Source organism: Pteropus medius, unplaced genomic scaffold, assembly GCF_902729225.1.
Source record: "Pteropus medius unplaced genomic scaffold, Ma_sr-lr_union100, whole genome shotgun sequence".
In the NCBI taxonomy this organism is placed as follows: Eukaryota; Metazoa; Chordata; class Mammalia; order Chiroptera; family Pteropodidae; genus Pteropus; species Pteropus medius.
The window spans coordinates 5,603,679-5,623,512 of NW_024349225.1; the positions used below are offsets into that span (position 1 = coordinate 5,603,679).

At 38.6% G+C, this 19,834-nt stretch overlaps 1 protein-coding gene and 1 pseudogene across 1 annotated transcript; one reads left to right on the forward strand and one right to left on the reverse strand.

Annotated features, from left to right (window-relative positions):
- Positions 1–178: 178 nt before the first annotated feature.
- ARPC5 (actin related protein 2/3 complex subunit 5) lies at positions 179–8,843 on the forward strand. Its single transcript, XM_039881285.1, has 4 exons — positions 179–540; positions 2,825–2,897; positions 4,598–4,774; positions 7,480–8,843. Exons 1-4 carry the CDS (start codon positions 398–400, stop codon positions 7,540–7,542), a joined length of 456 nt encoding a protein of 151 aa, XP_039737219.1. The 5' UTR covers positions 179–397; the 3' UTR covers positions 7,543–8,843.
- A 9,876-nt stretch (positions 8,844–18,719) lies between these two features.
- LOC120617807 (uncharacterized) lies at positions 18,720–18,839 on the reverse strand (annotated as a pseudogene).
- Between the last annotated feature and the right edge of the window lie 995 nt (positions 18,840–19,834).

The window sequence follows — 19,834 nt, forward strand, 5'->3', positions numbered from 1 at the left end:
GAGGCACTTGGACGACCAATCGCCTCTTACCGGTGCCCGCGGCACCGCTTTCTGCTCTCCCTCATGCTCCGCCCCCTACCGCCCCCGCCGCTTTGGCTCCGCCCCACTTTTTCCTGCGGACAGTCCGCGCCTGCGCACTGCGTCCAGCGCGCTCCTAGCCTCGCGCGCGCTCCCCGGGGAAGAGCAGGGGCGGCGTGGGAGGCTGGAGCCGAGTGTGAACCTGAGGAAGGAGCGGGGCCAGCGCGCAGGCCCGGAACCGCCGGAGCCGGGGCTGCCGGCGACGCCCCAGAGCGGAAGAGGGAAGTGAAGGCACCAGGCTGCGGGTTCCTGTCTGACTGGGCTTGCTAAGGTAGAGGCAGCACGGAGAAGAGGCCTTTGCCACCGCTCCGGATCGGAGATGTCGAAGAACACGGTGTCGTCGGCCCGGTTCCGGAAGGTGGACGTAGATGAGTACGACGAGAACAAGTTCGTGGACGAAGAAGACGGGGGCGACGGACAGGCGGGGCCCGACGAGGGCGAGGTGGACTCCTGCCTGCGGCAATATCCTTGCGTGTGGCGGCTTCCCCACCTCACCCCACCCCACCCCACCCGGCCCGTCTCCCGGGACCCCGCGCCCGTAGGGTCTGAGGGGGACGGGCCCCACACGGGGGGCCGGGCGCGGAGCTGCGCCCAGCCGCTCGCGGCTTGAACCTGTCTCTTTGGGGTTCCCCATTCCGAGAGGGCAGGGGACTCTCCCATTTTTCAGCAGGGCGCCCGTATCCCCAGGGCGCCGCCCTCGGAAACCTGCAGGTCCAGCGCGCCTTCCGCGCCCGGATTCCTCAGGTTGCGCCAGGAGTCGCAGCCTCCCGGCCCCGGCTGTGCCGGCCGCGCCCTCGCGGCGCTGGGGAGGCTTAGGGGCTGATCAGGACTGTTGCGGGGCGCCGAAGTTTTCCTCCCACAACGCTGTTTCCTGGGGTCACATTAGTTCCAGAGATTGCTGACGGGGAGGAACGGGCGTTTTGGGGGTGATTTTGTTTTTGTCGTGGTGGTGCTTTTGTTTTGGTAGTGTTCGGATAGTTTATTCCATGCCGGGAGAGATGGGGGCGATTTGCTGAATGAGGCCCTCTGTCCTTTTAGTCCCGCGGACGCTTTTTTTTTTTTTTTTTTCCAGAAAAAGGGATTTTGCAAAATACAGGTTGCGCAGAATTTGTTTACCGGGAGGGGAAGGGGAGTGAGTACTAATAACAAAACTCCAAGAAGGAAGCTTGGAGGCTTTACCTGCTGAGCAAGACAATGGAAAGAAGACAGGGGATGCATGTGGAGAATCCCTGGAAATATTTAAAATAAACCTCAATGGATAAAATAGAAGACTAGCCATTCGTACAAAGCAGAATCATTTTCGTAATGCTGAAATCGTTTCCATTTTAATTAAACTGTGGCTGTCAGTTCCTGGGTTTTGGTTTTGCATATTTGAATATTCATAACTTTGAACATTTACATGAGATCTTTTTTAGAAAAATGTAAATGTTGCAATAACCAAAACTCTAGTTTTAGAGATTCTCAATTACTGACTGAATTCACTCATTTCTGATTATACTTGGGTGTATTCATAAGGAAGGCTTTGTAGACTCATCGATGTCCTATTAAATTATAACGGAATAGATGAGTGAAAATATTTGGTAGCAGCTATATCTGATCTTAAAAGCACCTAAAATACAGCATTAAACATTTATCAACATACAGATGTTTCTTTGATTTCTGCAACTTTCACAATCAGCTGTTGCTGTTTTGCATTTAAAGACTGGTGTTTGAGGTCTTAAAAATGAACCAGCCTACAAAAGACTTGCTTCTCTAAAAGTCCATTAAGGCTTGAGAATAACAGCTTACCACAAACCATAGGGTTTTTGGTCAGACTTTTTTATTCAAAAAAATAAATGGTGAACATTATTTTGTCGAAAAACAATCTTTGTTTTTGATGGATAAATGATGTTTTATGAAACTAACGTAGACGATATGAGATGACTCTTAAATGATTCTGCTGTATCCATATAGTAGATCTGCTTATAAAGATAGTGTCTCCTAGTCTTGTTGAAACCAGAGGAGACAAATGCTGGTTAAGCACTACAGATGAAGGAACAAGTGAGCTCTGTGGTTTTCCTTTTAGGGAAATGACTGTACATTCTGACAGTCTGATTGGCCTTCCTTGTCTCATACATGCTAACTCACTGGTGCTTTCAGAGAGACTACATGTAATAGGTATGGCCTAGGACAGTTTGAATAACCTTTATGAAATATGAGCAAAAATATCTAAAACAAAAGTTATGCTACCACCTAAGGGTCATTGAAATATAAAGTCTCTTTTCATCAATATTGAGAGATCGTTAACATATATCATTCAGATTGTTAAAGCATTTTCCCCCAGTGTTTCAATTAATACAGGATATAATTCTAGTAAAAGTTTGGTCTTTATTTTTCCAGTTAGAATCACGTAAAAAGATATTTCGGTTGAGGATAGGCTGTTTTCATTTTGGGCCTAATCTGATATATATTTGTCTTTTAAAATGTCACTGGATAATGTTTCTATATATGTCTAACTGGGAAATGAGAGGTTATTAAAGTGTTCGTCTGATAATTAAAACCGAGGATGAAACAGCCTTTGCTTTATTAAATTCTAACGTTCTTGTTTTCAGTATTTTACACTTGATCGACATCCTTGAAACCAACATGTTGAATTTTCCAATATTGAACATAGTGACCATAGTAGTTTTTATGCATAAAGTCAAGTCTTAAGAACCAGTGGTTCCTGAAGGCTGCCCTTTTCTGCTATCCCCTTAACTTCCATCACAGGAAACATGACAGCTGCCCTGCAGGCAGCTCTGAAAAACCCCCCTATCAACACCAAGAGTCAGGCTGTGAAGGTGAGTCACGGATGACACAGTGAACTCTGCTGATAGCCTGGCATTCTTACCAAATCCTCCGAAGTGTCACAAAATCAACAGATATTCTATTTACTATCTTTGACATAGAAGAGTTTATAATGTAGTTTAATAGGTAAAAATTTACATATGAAAAAATAACACACTGAGATATAATAATGCTGCCTGGTGGACACACTAAGTTCAAATAGCAGAGGTCATTTCTGTGTTTTTAGAGGAATTCCACAGGTGGAATTTGAGCAAAGTCTTGAAGAATAAATAAAACCTTTACAAAATAAACATTCTACTTTTTCAAGATTTTTAAAAGTCATACAAATATTAAATATTTATTATAGGAAACTCAAAGATGGAGGGAGATAAAAAAGGTATTCATCCATAAACCCACCACAAGATCATAATTACTGCTTTTGGTGTTGCTATAAGCTTATACAGCTTTTCTATGAGTAGCTTTTTAAAATAAAAATGGAATTTTATAATCTGCTCTTTCAGTTGTATAGCAAAGTACATGGACATCTTGGCAATAAGTTTATTTCTATAACATCTTTTTTAATGTTTGCATATATAACTAATCTTTTGTCACATTTTTTGATTATTGACCTATTTTTTTCCTGTTGCAAAAAGTACTAAAATGCACAATTTTTGGTAAATTCTTGATTTTTTTCCTTTGAATAAATTCCTAGAAGCGAATCACTGGATTTTAGAATGCACATTGTGTAAGGCTTTTGGTACATACAGTATTGTAAAATCGCCCTTAGGAAAAGCTGTGTGACTTATATTCCCTGCAGCAGTCTTTCAGTAATTCTTAAGAACCTATTTACTTCATTATTTATTGTTTAAAATGAAACCCAGGGCATTGACCCCACTGTTCATAGTTATTCATACAACCTAGAAACCCCAAGAATTTCCTTAGATGAATAGTAGTAATAACTAAGTGTGTAATAATTAGGTAACATAATTTTTTATAAGAAGAAAAACTTATTTGGTTTTTAAAAGTTATGAGGAAAATCATTGAAATTTTAATTTTACCACCTTCTGCTTTTGTATGAGTCTGTTTTATCACAGTTTGGGGGCGGTAGGTTATAGTTCTGGATGTAAGGATGTTTTTCTAAATTGGGTGATTGCATAGTCTTTAAACTGAAGATAACAATAGGTGGTAGAAACGTTCTGTAAAATCCTGACCAGTATTTATGCCAAAGATATCACTTTGTCTTGAATAGAAGGAGAAATGAATTCTTGAAAGGGTAAATTAGTGTTCTCTTCCCTTGACTTGATGGATACAAAAAATAGCTTTACTGTTGGAGCAGCCTTTTATGAAAAAAAAAAGATCATTATAAATGAAGACCACTGTATCTTACATCTGTAGTCACTTGACTATAGAAATGAGACTTAAGTTTTCTTAAAAACTTAAATTTTTATTAATAACATTTCTGAAGGATGGTTCAAAGTAGAACTTCAATGCAGTTTTCTCGCTCCAGCCACCTTGGGTCTTTGTGCTATTTCTTGAACCCACACTAATAGCACTTGCTCTTTCCTCTGTCTGAAGTACTTTCAGGTATCCCCAAGTTTTCCTCTTTCATGTCTTTCAGGTCTTTACTCAAATGTCACCTCAGTGTGGCCTTTCTAATAGAAACTAATCCTGCACACACATATGTCTAAATGTTCTGTTATTTATTTACCTTCAGGACCGGGCAGGCAGCATTGTCCTGAAGGTGCTCATCTCTTTTAAAGCTAATGATATTGAAAAGGCAGTTCAATCCCTGGACAAGAATGGTGTGGATCTCCTAATGAAGTATATTTACAAAGGCTTTGAGAGCCCCTCTGACAATAGCAGTGCTGTGTTATTGCAATGGCATGAAAAGGTAAGTTGTGAATTGTGACTCTGTATGACTGGTTTCTTTATAGAGGACAGTGACGACCTCTCTCACCTAAGTAATACTGACTTCTTGGTTACACATCTTTGTTATTACATATAAATGTGTGAAAATGAAACTTTAGATTTATGCTTACTGGGTTTAGACTTGAGAGATTCTGATTTGCAGCACTTACGTTTATTCAATAATGATTATTGTTTATTCAACATAATTTCAAACTTTGAACTAAATCAAAACTTTGAAAAGAAAATAAGCAAAAAAATTCAAGCATTTTTTTGACAATGGCCAGAAGGTAGAAACAACCCAACTCCCCATCGACAGATGAACAGATAAATAAAATGTGGTACATACATAAAATGGAATAAAATGGAAATATTTTTTTATTCAAAAAGGAAGTTCTGATACATGCTACAGCATGACTGAACCTTGAAAACATTATGCAAAGTGAAATGAACCAAACACAAAAGGACAAATACTGTGTGATTCCACTTACATGAAATATCTAGAATAGGCACATTCATAGAGACAGAAACTAGGTTAGAGGTTTCAGGGGGCTGGGAAGAAGGGAGACTAGAGAGTTAATGCTTAATGGGTACAGAGTTTCTGTTTGGGCTGATGAAAAAGTGTTGGAAATAGTGGTGATGTTTGTATAATATTGTGAATGTAATTAAAGCCACTGAATTTTACATTTAAGAGTAGTTAAAAGTGGCAAATTTTGTGTTATATTTTACCATGGTTTTAAAAATAAAAGAAATTGGGTGTGGGATCAAAAATTCTTAAATATCTTTTACTGTTTTCATGCATTTTATTTTGCAGTGTAAGCAGATGCTAGCACACTGTTCATCAAAATAGGGTAGAAAGAATTTTAGCTTTAAGTAACAAGTTGGTAAGGTAATGTTTAATCCCAACTCTTATTTTTATATAAATATAAACAATGTAACATTTAAATAGAACCAGCCACAGGTACGGGGTATATTCTCTAACATCTTACAATTCCCAAAACTCAGGTTTTCAGAAGCTCTTATCTGTGTATCTGAGTGAAAACACACACGTAAGATCAGACTAGATAGTAAAACTTGCTGTTTTGCCTTGACCAAGTCACTTTAACCCTCATACACTATCAAATAAAAAAACTAACATTTATGGATCATACCTCCCAGTTTTCCCAAGACAGCCCAGTTTATGCCTGTTTCAACATAATTATGAATAGTTCCCTTTAATTCTATAATATCAATTTGGAGAATAATTTATGTAGTCATTCTGTTCATGGAACACTTTCTGTTTTTGCCAGGCGCTGTACTATTATGTTTCATTTAATCCTTAAAACAACTCTATGAGGTATATAAACATCTTTATCATCCTCAGTATACAGATGAAGAGCCAGCTTTAAAACCTAAGCAGCCTATTTCCAGTATAGCCTCAGGATGATAGCAAACATTGATTGAGCACTTATTATATTCTAAGCACTCTTCCGAGTACTTTCTAAAATAGTAACTCATTTAATTCTCATAAACACTTAACTTCAGTCACCAGTTTTTTGCCAATCTTATCTCCTAAATACTCAGATCATCCACTCAGATACATCTCAAATGTAACTATTCATAGCATCTCTCCCAGTCTGTTGCTATCGCTTCTTAAACTGGTATCCCAGCGGCCAGTTTTCCCTCCTTCAAATTTCTTCACCCAGTACCAGAATGCTTTCTCTAAAATCCAGATCTACCGTTGCCAGTCACCTGAAGAATAATGTCTAGGTTCCCAAGACCAGCCTCATCTTCATACCATTCTTCCCCTTATGCTCCAGCAATGCCAGCCCTTTCTCTGATCGCACCATAACTTTTCACACCTCTGTACCTTTGCTCATGATTTTCTCTCTGCCTGAGTGCCTCCTTATCCTTTCATGTCAGTTTGTTACCTACTTGTCCACTTAATTTATCATTTTCCCCAGGAAACTTTACCTAACCATTGCACATTTTTCTATACCCTCAGGCTGGGTTTGTGCCCTCTGTTCTTTTATAGCACCTAAAGCATAGCTCTGTCACTTCATAATTATATTAAAATGATCTGTGTATATATCTTTCTCTCTTTAGTAGACCATAAAATGCTGTATTTATTCACTTTTATATCCCCAGTATCTAGCACAGTACCCAATACACAAAGGTATTCAGTAAGTGCTTTTGAACACGAGTAAATCAGAGCTTCAGATACTTGATCATGACTTCTGATTTTCAAGGTAAAGTCAAAGTTCTTAATTTCTTAGATATTAAATAATAATTCTTCACTTGGGAGAAAAAAAAATCTGATAAATTCTAACTAAATGGAACTTAGGATAGTTTGTTCAAGTTTGAATTTCTTCCTGACAGTGCTGAGAATAAGAGAGTGGAATAAATGCCCTAAATTTATATTTGAGCATCTGTTTTAGGAAAGGACATTATGCTGTGGATCTTTAAGAACATACTGTTATTTGAAAACAACATACTAGAATGTATCTCACTAGAACGTGAGCACATGTGGTCAGGGACTCTGAAGGTATCCCCAGTGCCTGGTACATAATAGGTACTCATGAAATATTTATGAAAATTAGTAAATTTAGAATCAATAGCTGCACACATTCCTTCTTTAAGAAAAATGATTTACTTGATAGGAGAATTGACCTTTTTTGATTCTGCCAACAGTTAATTTTGGTTTATTTTTAGGCACTTGCTGCTGGAGGAGTGGGGTCCATCGTTCGAGTGTTGACTGCCAGAAAAACCGTGTAATCCAGCAGGAGCTGGATGTCTCCTGTGGGTGTGGGAGTTGCTGGTACAAAGACCAAAACAACCAAATGCCACAGCTGCCCTTTGGGTAGCATCTATTTCTCTCAGCTTTGCCTTCTTGCTTCCTCTTTCATATCTATAAAGAAGAAAATTACATATCAGTTTTCCTTTAATGAAAATTGGGATGACATAGAGGGAATGTTTCAACAGAAGTGTTTCATGCTCTCAAAACTATTTCAGTGATGTGTATGCCAATCTGTATATAGTATAATTTACATTCACGTTTAATTGTGCAATTTCTAACCCCTTAATTGGCTGGCATTTTTTGTTTTTCTGTTTTTTGTTTTTGGTTTTTTAGTTTTGTTTTTAACTAATAGTGATCTAAATTGGATGCTGGTTTCCTAACTCATTGCTAGCCAGGAAATGACTCTTATAAAAAATATTTTTCAGAGACTGGCAGCTATTAACATTGCAAAACTGGACCATACTTCCTTTATTTAAGCAAAATGTGTTTCTGGGACAAGTGGTGGGTGAGCACCACTACCGCGTTCCAGTTTTGTTTCTGCTTGCCTCCAGATCATGTGAGTTTAAGTATGCTTCTTCCTCTCAGCATCCAATAATCATGGCCTCTCGATTTCTTTGGTCACCAGGGTCCAGAGCAAGGAGTCTTGCTCTATACAGATGTATCTATAAAATACCAGAGCCTTTTTGGCATGAGCATAAAACTTTGTTTCAATTATGTGGCCCTATTTGGAGAAACTACTCCAAATCAGAAAGGACATGGAAACTATGATGTAGTTCAAACTCTGGGCGGCCTCCGAATGAAATGATACTTCCCATAGAGCTATAGTAGCTGCCTTAGACATTATGAGGTATATAACCAGTATTTAATATGCCCTATAAATGTCTTCAGTGTTCTTCAGGGTAATTGGGATCTCAAAAGATTTGGTTCAGATCCAAACACGCACACATTCTGTATTTTAGCTCAGTGGTTTAAAAAAAAAAAAGCCACGCGAGGAAAAAGTGTTTACTTTGTTGGACAAACCAAATCAGTTCTCAAAAAAAAAAAAATGACCGGTGCTTATAAAATATGATTCAGTAGCTCCAAAACAAACCACCTGAATGCATATGACCAAGAGGGAAATCAGCCTGTGTATAGTATTTACCTTGGACACCAGTTTCATAATCACTGACGTGAAAACTGGTGCAGAAATCCTATAAGCTCTGCTGTTTTTGATACCTGCCTTTTGTTTTGTTTTGTAAAAATGATAAAGTTCGGAAAATAAAATGTCAGTGTTGAATAATTTATTTTTCTAATTCTTTAATATTTACGAATGTATAGTTAATTAAGAGGAAAGATTACCTGTATTAGCACCATGTTTTGTACTCTTGACAAGAACTAGTTTGGTACAGAAGGTTTATAAAACTACTCAATTTAAATATAAGGTGGTAGAGAAGAGGAGAGAGTCATTAATGATGCCAGAGACTGCTGTCACCTTTAGAGTGATTCTGTCGCCCTCTGGATGCCAGCTGTGCACCTTTAGTGTCCCTGTCCAAAGACCTAGAGTAGAGTGTGCACATCTGTCCAGCAGCTAGTCAGTTATTCCCAGCCTTTAAATTCTTTCTGACACCTCAAGTCTATTTCTAATCCTTACCTACTCAGAGCAATCTCTGTTTTCTTTTCTACTGAATAGATTCCTGCTTTAAAGCTTTAGAAACTACGAGGCAGTTCAGAGGGCTATAAATGAAGAGAAGCTAAGCAGTAGGTGTTAGAGATAATCAAGTACAGCATAAGCACTTTCAAACTTTAAAATGAAAACAAAAGTGATGTTGCAATATTTCTTCGTAAAATCCTCTTTAACATCACTTTCATGACCAGAGTGTTGAGGAAAATGCTGGAGTTGCATGTTTTATAGTCACAAGAATGGATGTGTTCAAAATCAGCCAGCCAATCAGCTTTACCCAGGAGCAATAGTATAAGTAAATTTAACAAATAGTACGGCATAAGGACTGAGTCAGAATGGATGCCAGCTGAGAACAACTGGCTCAATGGATGCATCTTGCCCAATGTCAGGCCATGGTTACACTGACCGTGACACAATCCCATTGTGGTGGAAAGGTTGTCAGGATGAACTGTGGGAAAAAGAAATGCTAAGGAGCGCCTTTGGCACAAAAGTGGTTTTTTACCACCTATTCCCTTCTACCGGAATCTGGTTTTATTGTTTCATTTTAGCCATTCTTATTTGTTTTGTTTTTGACACTTTTTAAAGGGAAAAAATGGCGTACACACACACACTTTTTGATCATTAGGTAATAGCCATACTTAATAAATATGCTATCTCAAAGAAATCCATTAATAGAAGTGAAATCAATCTGTAGATTGTACAAATTAATAAAATTTTTCTTTTTTTAAGCATTTACTGTGTTCCCTACGATCATGATGGACGTGATAGAAGAGTAATGTCTGGACCTTGCTCACAAGTTGCTCTCAGCCTATTTGAGAAGTAAGATTTAAGCACTTCAATGTCATGCTTTAGTATTTGACTCTAAGTGCAGTTAATCATTGTTGGCGGAACAGCAAAATCGGGGTAGACTGGAATAAGGTGAGACAGATCAATCTGCACTAGGCCTGGCACAGGCAGAGGGAACAAGTCCAACCGGCATGAACAGAGTAGAAAGAAGAGAAAGTTGAAGTAGGTTTAATTGTTGGTATTTCTATGGTTTTAATGTTTTTAACATAAAGATCTAGACAGTGGAAGTTATTAAGAGGATTTGGCTTTAAAAAAAAAAAGTCGAGATTATAGAAAAAAAATTTTAGCTATAGTAGACATTGATGGTCACTTATTCTCACCCCTTTTATAATAGTAAAAGAATGGGGAAATTAAATTTTATAAGAAGGAAAGCATTTTACGTTAGTAATAAAGAGCCTTACTTATAAAAGATGGGTATGAGTCATTGTATTCTTTAAGTATTTTTGATCATTAAGATGTCAATTATGTTTAGAGTGTTCATTTAAAAGTAGTCTGTCAACACTGAAACAACATCAGTAGTCCTGCCTAAGTCCATGTGGCCCAGAGTTACACAAGTTTATGAATTAAACACAAAATGACACGACACACATAGGAAACCAAAGCCATAGTCCCCCAGCATATGGTTATGGCTTTTAATTTACAAAACAAGATTCTGAGTGAGAATAGGTAAATTAAAACACAAAGCTACCCTTTACTGAGTACTTACTCTATGTCAATCCCATTGTATATTTTATTTTCAGTACTGAAAAATTAGAGAATATGTATAAGATACGCAGTTTATAGGCCCCAGAACCAGAATTCCAACTCACATCTGCCTGACTCTAACGTTATAACTACACTTCTTTTTAAAGTCCGGTGCGTGGGGAATAGAGATGTTTCCAGGACATAACGAGGGTTAGAAATCTCAAACCTTAATGCTTGTGGGGTACTGTAGAGAGGTAAAATCCACTCAGGAGCCTTTTAGAGAGACAAAAGTTAGGTGTAAAAGTCAGAAGGAAGATCTGAAAAGGCACTACAACTACAGGCATACTCAGCATAGTGATTTTTTTACCATGAGTTTTACCTGCCTTTTGATTATTTTTAAAGTGAAGTTAGAGGTCAATACCTACAAAATATGGAACTCCACTAGAAAAGAAGAAAGCGACTTGAGGGTTGGGCTTCTCAAAGCATGTAGTTTCTCTTGTGTCTTGCCCATGATTTTTAATAGGGTCCCTGTTTTCCAGGTTTTCATAGATGATGTATTAACTTCTATTTTAATTAGTTTTATTATAATTCCATTCAACAAGAACCAGAGCTGCAATCTATCATTTCATTTTCCAAGCTCAACAGATTATTTGGTCATAACTAAAAATTATTTGCTTAATGCCTAAGAATCTTTTTAGCCACCTTCGATATAATTGCCTGGGCTCCATTTCAGAGATACCCCAAATTGGAAGCTTATCTCTGTCCACGCTTCTCGAGTGCCCTTACATTTCTGATTTCAAAGCCAGTTGAATTTAGAATTTTTGCAGGGAAATCCTGGAAAATGGAGGATCCCTTGATAACTCTGGGCTTGAGGAAATCAGACCAAAATCATAGGCCTATGTGGATAAGGATCCAAGGCACCATTCATCAGGCACCAACCCAACAGCATATTTGTCTTTTGTGCATGGCACCATCACGTCAGCCAGCCTGTGGTTGGTTTGTATGGTTTGACTAGGTTCTAACCTGCTGTTGTCTACTTCTACCCTTTCCATGTCTTGTTTTCATTTGCTTTGCATCCTTTCTTTTCCCTAATTCTTTCCTCTATTGTCTTTTTCTCTCCAGTCCTTGTATCTGCTACCTGCCTTCCCTCTTTTTTTTCTCTACTCCTCCTGCCTCGTTTTTTCCAATTAGTTTGTCTTATGCTCATGCCGAGGCACTCAGACTCAGTTTCTACTAATTAAGTAATATGGTGCTCAAGCAGGTTATTTTAAGAAATGCCTTCCCACAATTCTCTAACTGATGCAAAATGTTTAAATTGCTTATTTCTAAACTGTGAAAATGCTGATTTTTGTTTCCGTAGGTTGCCTTGGCCAGCAATTAAGCAAATGACTCAAAATTTAAGACTAATTTTTAAATGCATTATTTTCCCTTTAGATATACAAATAACTTCACCTTATAGACAGAACGTGCAAGAGCATGCCAAAGCGATTGGGAATGGGAAGATAAGCCAAATAAAAAACAAATCTGATAGGCTCTGAATATTTAGAAAGGGGTGATCTAAAACAAGGCGGCTTCTGTCCATATTCCTGCTATGGACCTATCCTCCACCCCCTCTCCACCTCAGCCCAACATCACCGATAGAATATGTGAAAATCCATTTTAAAACGGTTCAAAACTCCTCTGTACTTGTCAAGTTACAGAGACCTGGGGTGCACAGAGGTATGGTGTGTCATGTGCCTCAAGGTGGTGCTACTTCTCTACATTGACAAGCCAACCACAAGCAACATCGGACAGTGTTCACTCTTACATTTGTTTTCCTTCATCATTTATGTTACTTGGATGTTTAATGATAATAAACAAATTATGTTTACATCTCTTATTTCTCTATGAAACAGTTCCCTAAAGGCCATACAGATGAGATACAAATTGAATAGTACATGACTCACCTGAATTCCACAGTCCAGCATACTAAGACTCCCATATTTAGCCCAGCATTTAGCTAATACTGTCTAGAACATACCCACTCGACCCTTCTACTAGACTGTACAGCCTTCCTGAAGTCATAGTATCTGTGTCCTACTCATTCGCCACAATCCCTTGACATAGTTGATATTCACCAAATATCTATTGATTGCATAATAATGATAGAGCCTCATCATCTGACTAAGATATACCCAAGTGATATGCATAGGTCCTAGGGTTCCAGAATGGGACAATATATCAGAAGCACAAATTGAGAACTATACAAGGAGCAAAATAATTCCCCTTCGGTTCAAATAGCCTAGATCCAATCATGTTTAGTCATAAGACAATCTACTTCAACGTGAACATTTAGGCAGAGAACTTATCAAGCTTAGGTAGAAACTAGAGCCACCATGGGTAGCCCATGCAGCCTTTACAGTGTGTAGCTAGAAACTGAGAAAATGGCTAAGGGACTAAATTCCAGCTTACCTCTGGCTGACAGTAGCACCACAGAAATAGATATGGAACAGCTTTCACTATTTCATTATTTAGCATCACCCTCTAAGATCAAAGATTTGTCTCAAGACTTTTTGTTTCCCTTAAGACTAAAAATCATTAAATAGTGTCCATGAACTTATACCACCTTTCTTGATTCTATTTCTATTTATACTTAAATTTTCTAATCATGTCCACTCAGGGTAAGGAATGCAATGAATGGACAAAGCCACTGAATAACATCACGCTTCCCTTTGTTTATCCAAAACTTAAATCAAGATTCCAGAAATACCTCTACATTTTTTTCTTCAATTTGATGACCAAGTTAAAGGTTAGTGTTTTCATTGACCTATGATTTTGTAATTTGATTCATTTAAATTTTTATTCATTATTTTCAAATGAGTCATTTGTTCATAAGACTCAATATTCAAAAGGCAAAAAGGATACATTTTTCCTCTACCCCTGTTTTTTTTTAAACAAGTAATATTAGTAAATTCTTGGACTTTTTTTTTATACATAGTATATGCATTTGCAAGCAAATACCTATAAAATTTCGACCCTTTGTTTATATAAATACTAGCCTAGCATGCTGTATATGATGTTCTGTGCCTTGCCTTTTCATTAACAGTATATTTTGGCAATAATTTCCTATCAGTACATAAAGAACTTCCTTATTCTTTTTTATGACTGCATAATATTCTGTTTTAAAAATGAATGTACCATAACTTACCTAACCATTTCCCTATTGATTTAGGTGGTTTCTGATCTTTTGCAATTACAAACAATGCTATAATGGATAACACTGTACAGCATTACACAAGCTATTTTACTTATGCTCTAAGCCTAAAGATAAGTTCCTTAAAGTGGAATTTTCGGTCAAAGGGTGTGCATTTATAATTTGGATAGATATACCTTCCTTCAAAGTCATATCAGTTACACTTGTTACGGCAATGTAAGAGCATGCTTGTTTTCCAACCCCTTTACCTTCCCTCTGTATTTGTCATCAAACATTTTTATCTTTGCACTTCTGATAGATTTTTTTAAAAGATATATATATGCATTTCTTTTCATGAGCATCTTTTCATATATTTAAGAGCCAGTTGTATTTTTATATGTCCCTTGTATTTGTATGTATTCCTGTGTGTTTTTATATTTGTATTGCCGGTACATTTATATATTTTCTTTGCCCATTTGATGGTCTTGTTCTCATTGATTTGTAAGAGCTCTTTTTATGAGTTCTTTTGTGATAGAGGATATGAGCCTTTTGTGATAGGAATGTCAAATATTTTTTCACAGTTTATCTTTTGGCTCTATCATGGTTTTTATTATGAAGAATATTTTACTTTTATATAATTGAGATTATTCATATTTTTATAGCTTTTAGGGTTCAAGTCATAATTAGTTTGTGCTCATGAGGAAGTCCAACACAGCTCCTAACTGACTAGTTTGGTTGCCTTTCTCAGGACTTGAGGGCATTTTTCTTAAGATATACAGCTAAAACACCCCAAATATTTTATATGTCAAGGTACAATTTCACTGTCATTCATGCCGGGAGTTACTTAGAGTACGTAAAAAACAATTCTTATGTTTCAGGACCTAGATTCTAGGGAAAAGACACACGATCAATGACCGCTATTCTGTAAGAAAGCTAGCATGGAAAAAGGAATAGTCAAGTAGACTATGAGATGGTGAGCAATTACCTCTCCAAGAGTGAATGTTAGGGGAAAGCTGTGAAAATATAACCATTTCACCAGGTCCTGAAGGCTATATAAAAGTTTGCCAGATAGAGAAGAACTGACAGGGAATACCAGGCAGAGGGAACCGCATAATATCAAAACTCACATAATTGGTCAGCATTCCAGAATCCAGTTGATTGTTTGTATTAAATCATATGTTAAGCAATACCATGGTAGAACTAACGATTGAACACTGGTTCTAAAGCTTTTTGGCCCTCAGATGAAAAGCAAAATTTTCCTTAGCTTGGATGTAATACCCGGTGTTTATTCTCGCTAGAGAGAAAACATCTGCTGCTGAGACACAGCCACTCATGAATGACGCGCTTCAGATGTCACACCAGGAAGTATCCAAGCAGGGCACGTGCTGCTTGATGGTGACTCTCTGGAGTGCTGTGCTGAGTAGGTCATGATGGGGCCCAGCAGGAAGGCAGACCATGGTAGTAATGTCTGCCATGGGTTTTAGAGCACACATGCCATTCAATTATATTCAATATCTGAGTCATTTGGCCCTGGCCTTTATCTACAGCTCAATCCCCAACTAACAGTAGGACTATTTCATAGCACAATTCCAGCAGACCCCGTTCATGCCATATAGTTATGTTCTAAGGGATGTTGTTCATAGGGAATTAGTGTAAATGATGCTTCCTGACACTGGACAATATAATAATGACAAGCTCTGCTTCACTTTACATGCCAGTCACCTAAAACTCATACCTACATGTCTCTGCAGGCCTGTCCCATTCTTGTTTTTTAGCATGAGCCAGCTTCCTCTCCTTTACCAGTCACATGACAAAACATCTCCACCAGAAGCCCCTTCAGTTTTCCATCTTGAAGTTCGGGCACTCAGACAAAACTGACTTCTCTTTCTCAAGTTTCATGTCCAAAGTCCCAGGGAAGGATTCTGATTGGCCCAACTTGAATCTAGATCCAACCTCTGAGTCAATCAACTGTGGACCACATTTTACTAATATGGAAACTTTTATTGTAACTCTATGGATGGAACATAAAAAAAGAAAAGGTCTCAGAAATGGGGTTCTTATTACACTAAACAATAAATGTGTGTTTCATATACGGTCAAGTGTCGCTTTAAGGATGGATACATTCTGAGAAATGCGTCCTTAGATGATTTCGTCATTGTGAGAATATCATAGACTTCACTCTCACAAACCTAGTTGAAATAGCCTACTACACACCTAGGCTCAATGACATAGCCTATTGCTCCAAGGCTACCAACCTATCCAACATGTTACTGTACTGAATACAGTACCTTAAAACAACAATCGTAACACAATAGTAGATATTCATATATAAACAAAGGAAAGATACAGTAAAAATACAGTATAAAAATTAAAAAGCAGTATATCTGTACAGTGTGTCTTGACTAAAACTTCGTTATCCAACTCATGACTGTATAGGTTCTTCTAGGGCAGGGTCTATGGATTATTTATCTTTTGTCACTTTAAAAACTTGCACATATTTGGGGTCCCTCATAAATTTTAGGAAAGGACCAGGTACCTTTTGTCAAATGATGAATGAATGAATGAATGAATGAATGAATGAAAAATATTGTTGTCCTCATTTTAACGAAGTCAGCTCAGAGAAGTATATTGCCTGGTGAAATATATATGTTATAGTGACCAACTAGAATTTAGGTTTCTAGTTATAAATAAAACTTTTTCCACTACATGAAGGACTTCAAGTGGAGTCATATACGAAATGTAAGTGATATGCTGTAATAAAACAAGCTTGTACTTTGGAACAAACAGACCCAGCAAGCTATGTGGCTTCTGTCAAACCTTTCCGAGACTGTGTATTCATCAGTAAAGTGAATATAGTGTCATCTATAGCATGAAGTTGTTAACGGATATAAATAGATAAAGAGTGTCAGATGGCTGGCATCGCTATTAGATCTTCAGGATATGTTAGTTATCTTTCCTTAATGTACTAATTGACTGATTGATCTGGGTCTTGGCTGGAGTTGTTTCTCAATTATCCAACTATCTTATATGTCTACATCTCATCCTATTTGCCCCTACCATTGTTGATTTTTTTAGAAAGTAGACTCTGAGAAGCCAAAAATTATGTCTACATAACTTACTCTTTTTTAAAGAATACTAAGAAAAGGGCTAATTGTGTTTGTAAATATGCCGTTTGTTGGTAACAATGTCTGAATTACTGAAACGAACTAACTGGTCTCACAGATGCCTGCCCATCCATTCTCTATACAGTCAAATTATTTTAAATCAAAGATTTCAGAATCAAATTATATTTTTCTGATTTCAATATATTTCTTAAAAGGCATTCAAGTCTTCTCATTGCTCTTAGTATAAAACCCAAACTCTTTAACACGGCCGTAAAACTCTGTGTGATGGGCCTCTGTCTCCCAGCCTCACCGCCCCTCTCCGACTCTGAGCCCTGGCCACGGTGGCCCCAGCTTCAGCCCCTCTGCCGTGCTCCGTCCACACAGGGCCTTGGCACACGTGGCTTCCTCTGCCTGGAATGCTCTTCTCTTCCCCATTCCATTCACCTAACGAACTCCTCATTCGACTTACTTCCTTAGGGGCACCAGGACAAACAAACAGAGACTCATGGACATGGACTAAGTTAGGTCCCCCTCATAGCCCTGCGTAGCTTGTAGCCCTTTTCCTGTGTAGCACTTGGCGCTATTGTATTTTACATTTATTTATATGATTATTTGATTATCTGTGTCACTACTAAGCAGTCCACTCCATGAAAACAGGCACTGTGTGTCTTTTTTTCCCACCATAGTTCCCTCGCATCTAGCACAGTTACCTAAATAGAACAGATGTGCAGAAAATATTGGTTGAATAAATGAACGTTGAACAAAAAAAAAAACCAATAGCGAATTAGTTACCTCTTTCCACATAATGAATTACTCTAAAACGTAGTACCTTGAAACAACAGTAATCAAATAGCTATAATCAACAGGACAAGTAATAACAAATGTTGGAAAGAGTGCAGAGAAAAAGGAACCCTCATACACGGCTGGTGGGACTGCAAATTGGTACAGCCACTATGGAAAACAGTATGGAGGTTCCCAAAAAAACTAAGAATTGATCTAACATAGGATCCAGCAACCCCTCTGCTGGGTATTTACCCCAAACACTTGAAAACCCATATCCGAAAAGATATTTACACACCGATGTTCATAGCTGCATTATTCACAGTGGCCAGGACATGGAAGCAACCAAAGTGTCCTACGATAGATGATTGGCTAAAGAAGCTGTGGCACATATATGCAATGGAATATTACTCAGCCATAAGAAGAGATGAAATACTGCCATTTGCAACAACATGGATGGACCTCGAGATAATGATGCTAAGCGAAATAAGCCAGACATAAAAAGTTGAAAATCGCATGATATCACTTATATGTGGGCTATAAACCTAAAAGCGACAAACGAACAGGACAAACAGAGACTCATGGACATGGACTATAGACTAGTGGTTACTAGAGGGAGGAGCGGGGAGGTAGACGGGGTAAAGGGGGTCAAATATAGGGGGGGTAGAGGTGGTGAAGAAGGTAAAGGGGATCAAATATATGGTAGCTGAAGGAAACTGGACTTTGGGTAGTAAACACATAATAAAATATCTAGATGTCAACTTATAATGTACACCTGAAATTATATAATTGTGTTAACAAATAAACTTAATAAAAAAATAAAAATAAAAAAATCAGGATATAAACCGCATTTAAAAAACAACAATAATCATGTATTATCTGTCACAGTTTCNTTTTATTTATTTTTTATGCTTACAGTACCTGGTCTTCCTAGAGTGGTTTCCAATCCAAGTACTAATCAGGCCCGACCCTGCTTAGGTTCCGAGATTAGACAGGATCGGGCCTGTTCAGAGTAGCATGGCCGTAGACTGTGGATCAGGAATTTGATAATGGTTTATTGAGTATTTTTTGCTTTGAGTCTTTCATGAAGTTGTAGTCAGATGGCAGCGGGGCTGCGGCTCTCTGAAGGCTTGTCCGAGGCTGGAGATCTGCTTCCTAGGCAACTCCTTCCGAAGACTGGCAAGTTGTTGTCGGCTCTTGGCAAGGAGCCTCAGTTCTTCCTGCGGGCCTCTCCACAGGGCTTCTTAAGTGTCCTCATAACATGGCAGCTGGCTTCCACCAGAGAAAACTAACTGAGTGCACAAGGCGGGAGCTGCAATTTCGTGGCCTAACATTCAAAGTCACATACAGTGACATCTGCAGTACCGTGCTGGTCTCACGGGCCAGCTCTGCTTCATTGTGGGACTTCACAAGGGCATGAGTGCCAGGAGGCACGGGTGACTGGAAGCCACCTTGGAGGCTCCCACAAGTACCTCTGTTCAACGCTAACAGTTTAAGCCCCCCGGTGTATGAAACACTTGTGCAAAGGAGGCCGGGTGTCATTCCAGGATGCTTATCTATATCCCTTAGAACTACCCGTGGTTTCCAAATTTAGAAACTCTACTGACAGCCCTAAAAGGTGACCTCCTCATACAGATAGAGTTCATTAATAAATTGCTGCCCCAAAGCCTCTGCCCATTTGAGTGGGGAGGGGGTCACATTCATTTTCCTACTGTATCACTTATCCAACATGTAACAAATCACCACAAAACTTAGAGGCTTAGAACAACACACGTTTATCATCTCACGGTTCCTGTGGGTCAAGAATTTGGGCCCTGCTTAGCTGGGTCCTGTAGCTCAGGGTCTCCCTCAAGGCTCTGATCAAGGCGCGGGGCTGGGAGCCACACTCTCCGCAGGGTTCCAGTGAGGCAGGATCACTTTTGCACAGGTGTCTGGCCTAAGGGCCTCGGTTTCTCGCCAGCTATTTACTCCGCAGAGACTTTCCTCTTGGCCATCTACGCCTCTCAACAGCGTAGCTCACAACA

Excerpts from the sequence above, each read along its gene's own strand:
- ARPC5 (XM_039881285.1), top strand. The coding sequence starts at position 398 with ATGTCGAAGAACACGGTGTCGTCGGCCCGGTTCCGGAAGGTGGACGTA. Across the intron at positions 541-2,824 it reads GTGGACTCCTGCCTGCGGCA|AGGAAACATGACAGCTGCCC; the intron begins ATATCCTTGCGT and ends AACTTCCATCAC. Across the intron at positions 2,898-4,597 it reads CCAAGAGTCAGGCTGTGAAG|GACCGGGCAGGCAGCATTGT; the intron begins GTGAGTCACGGA and ends ATTTACCTTCAG.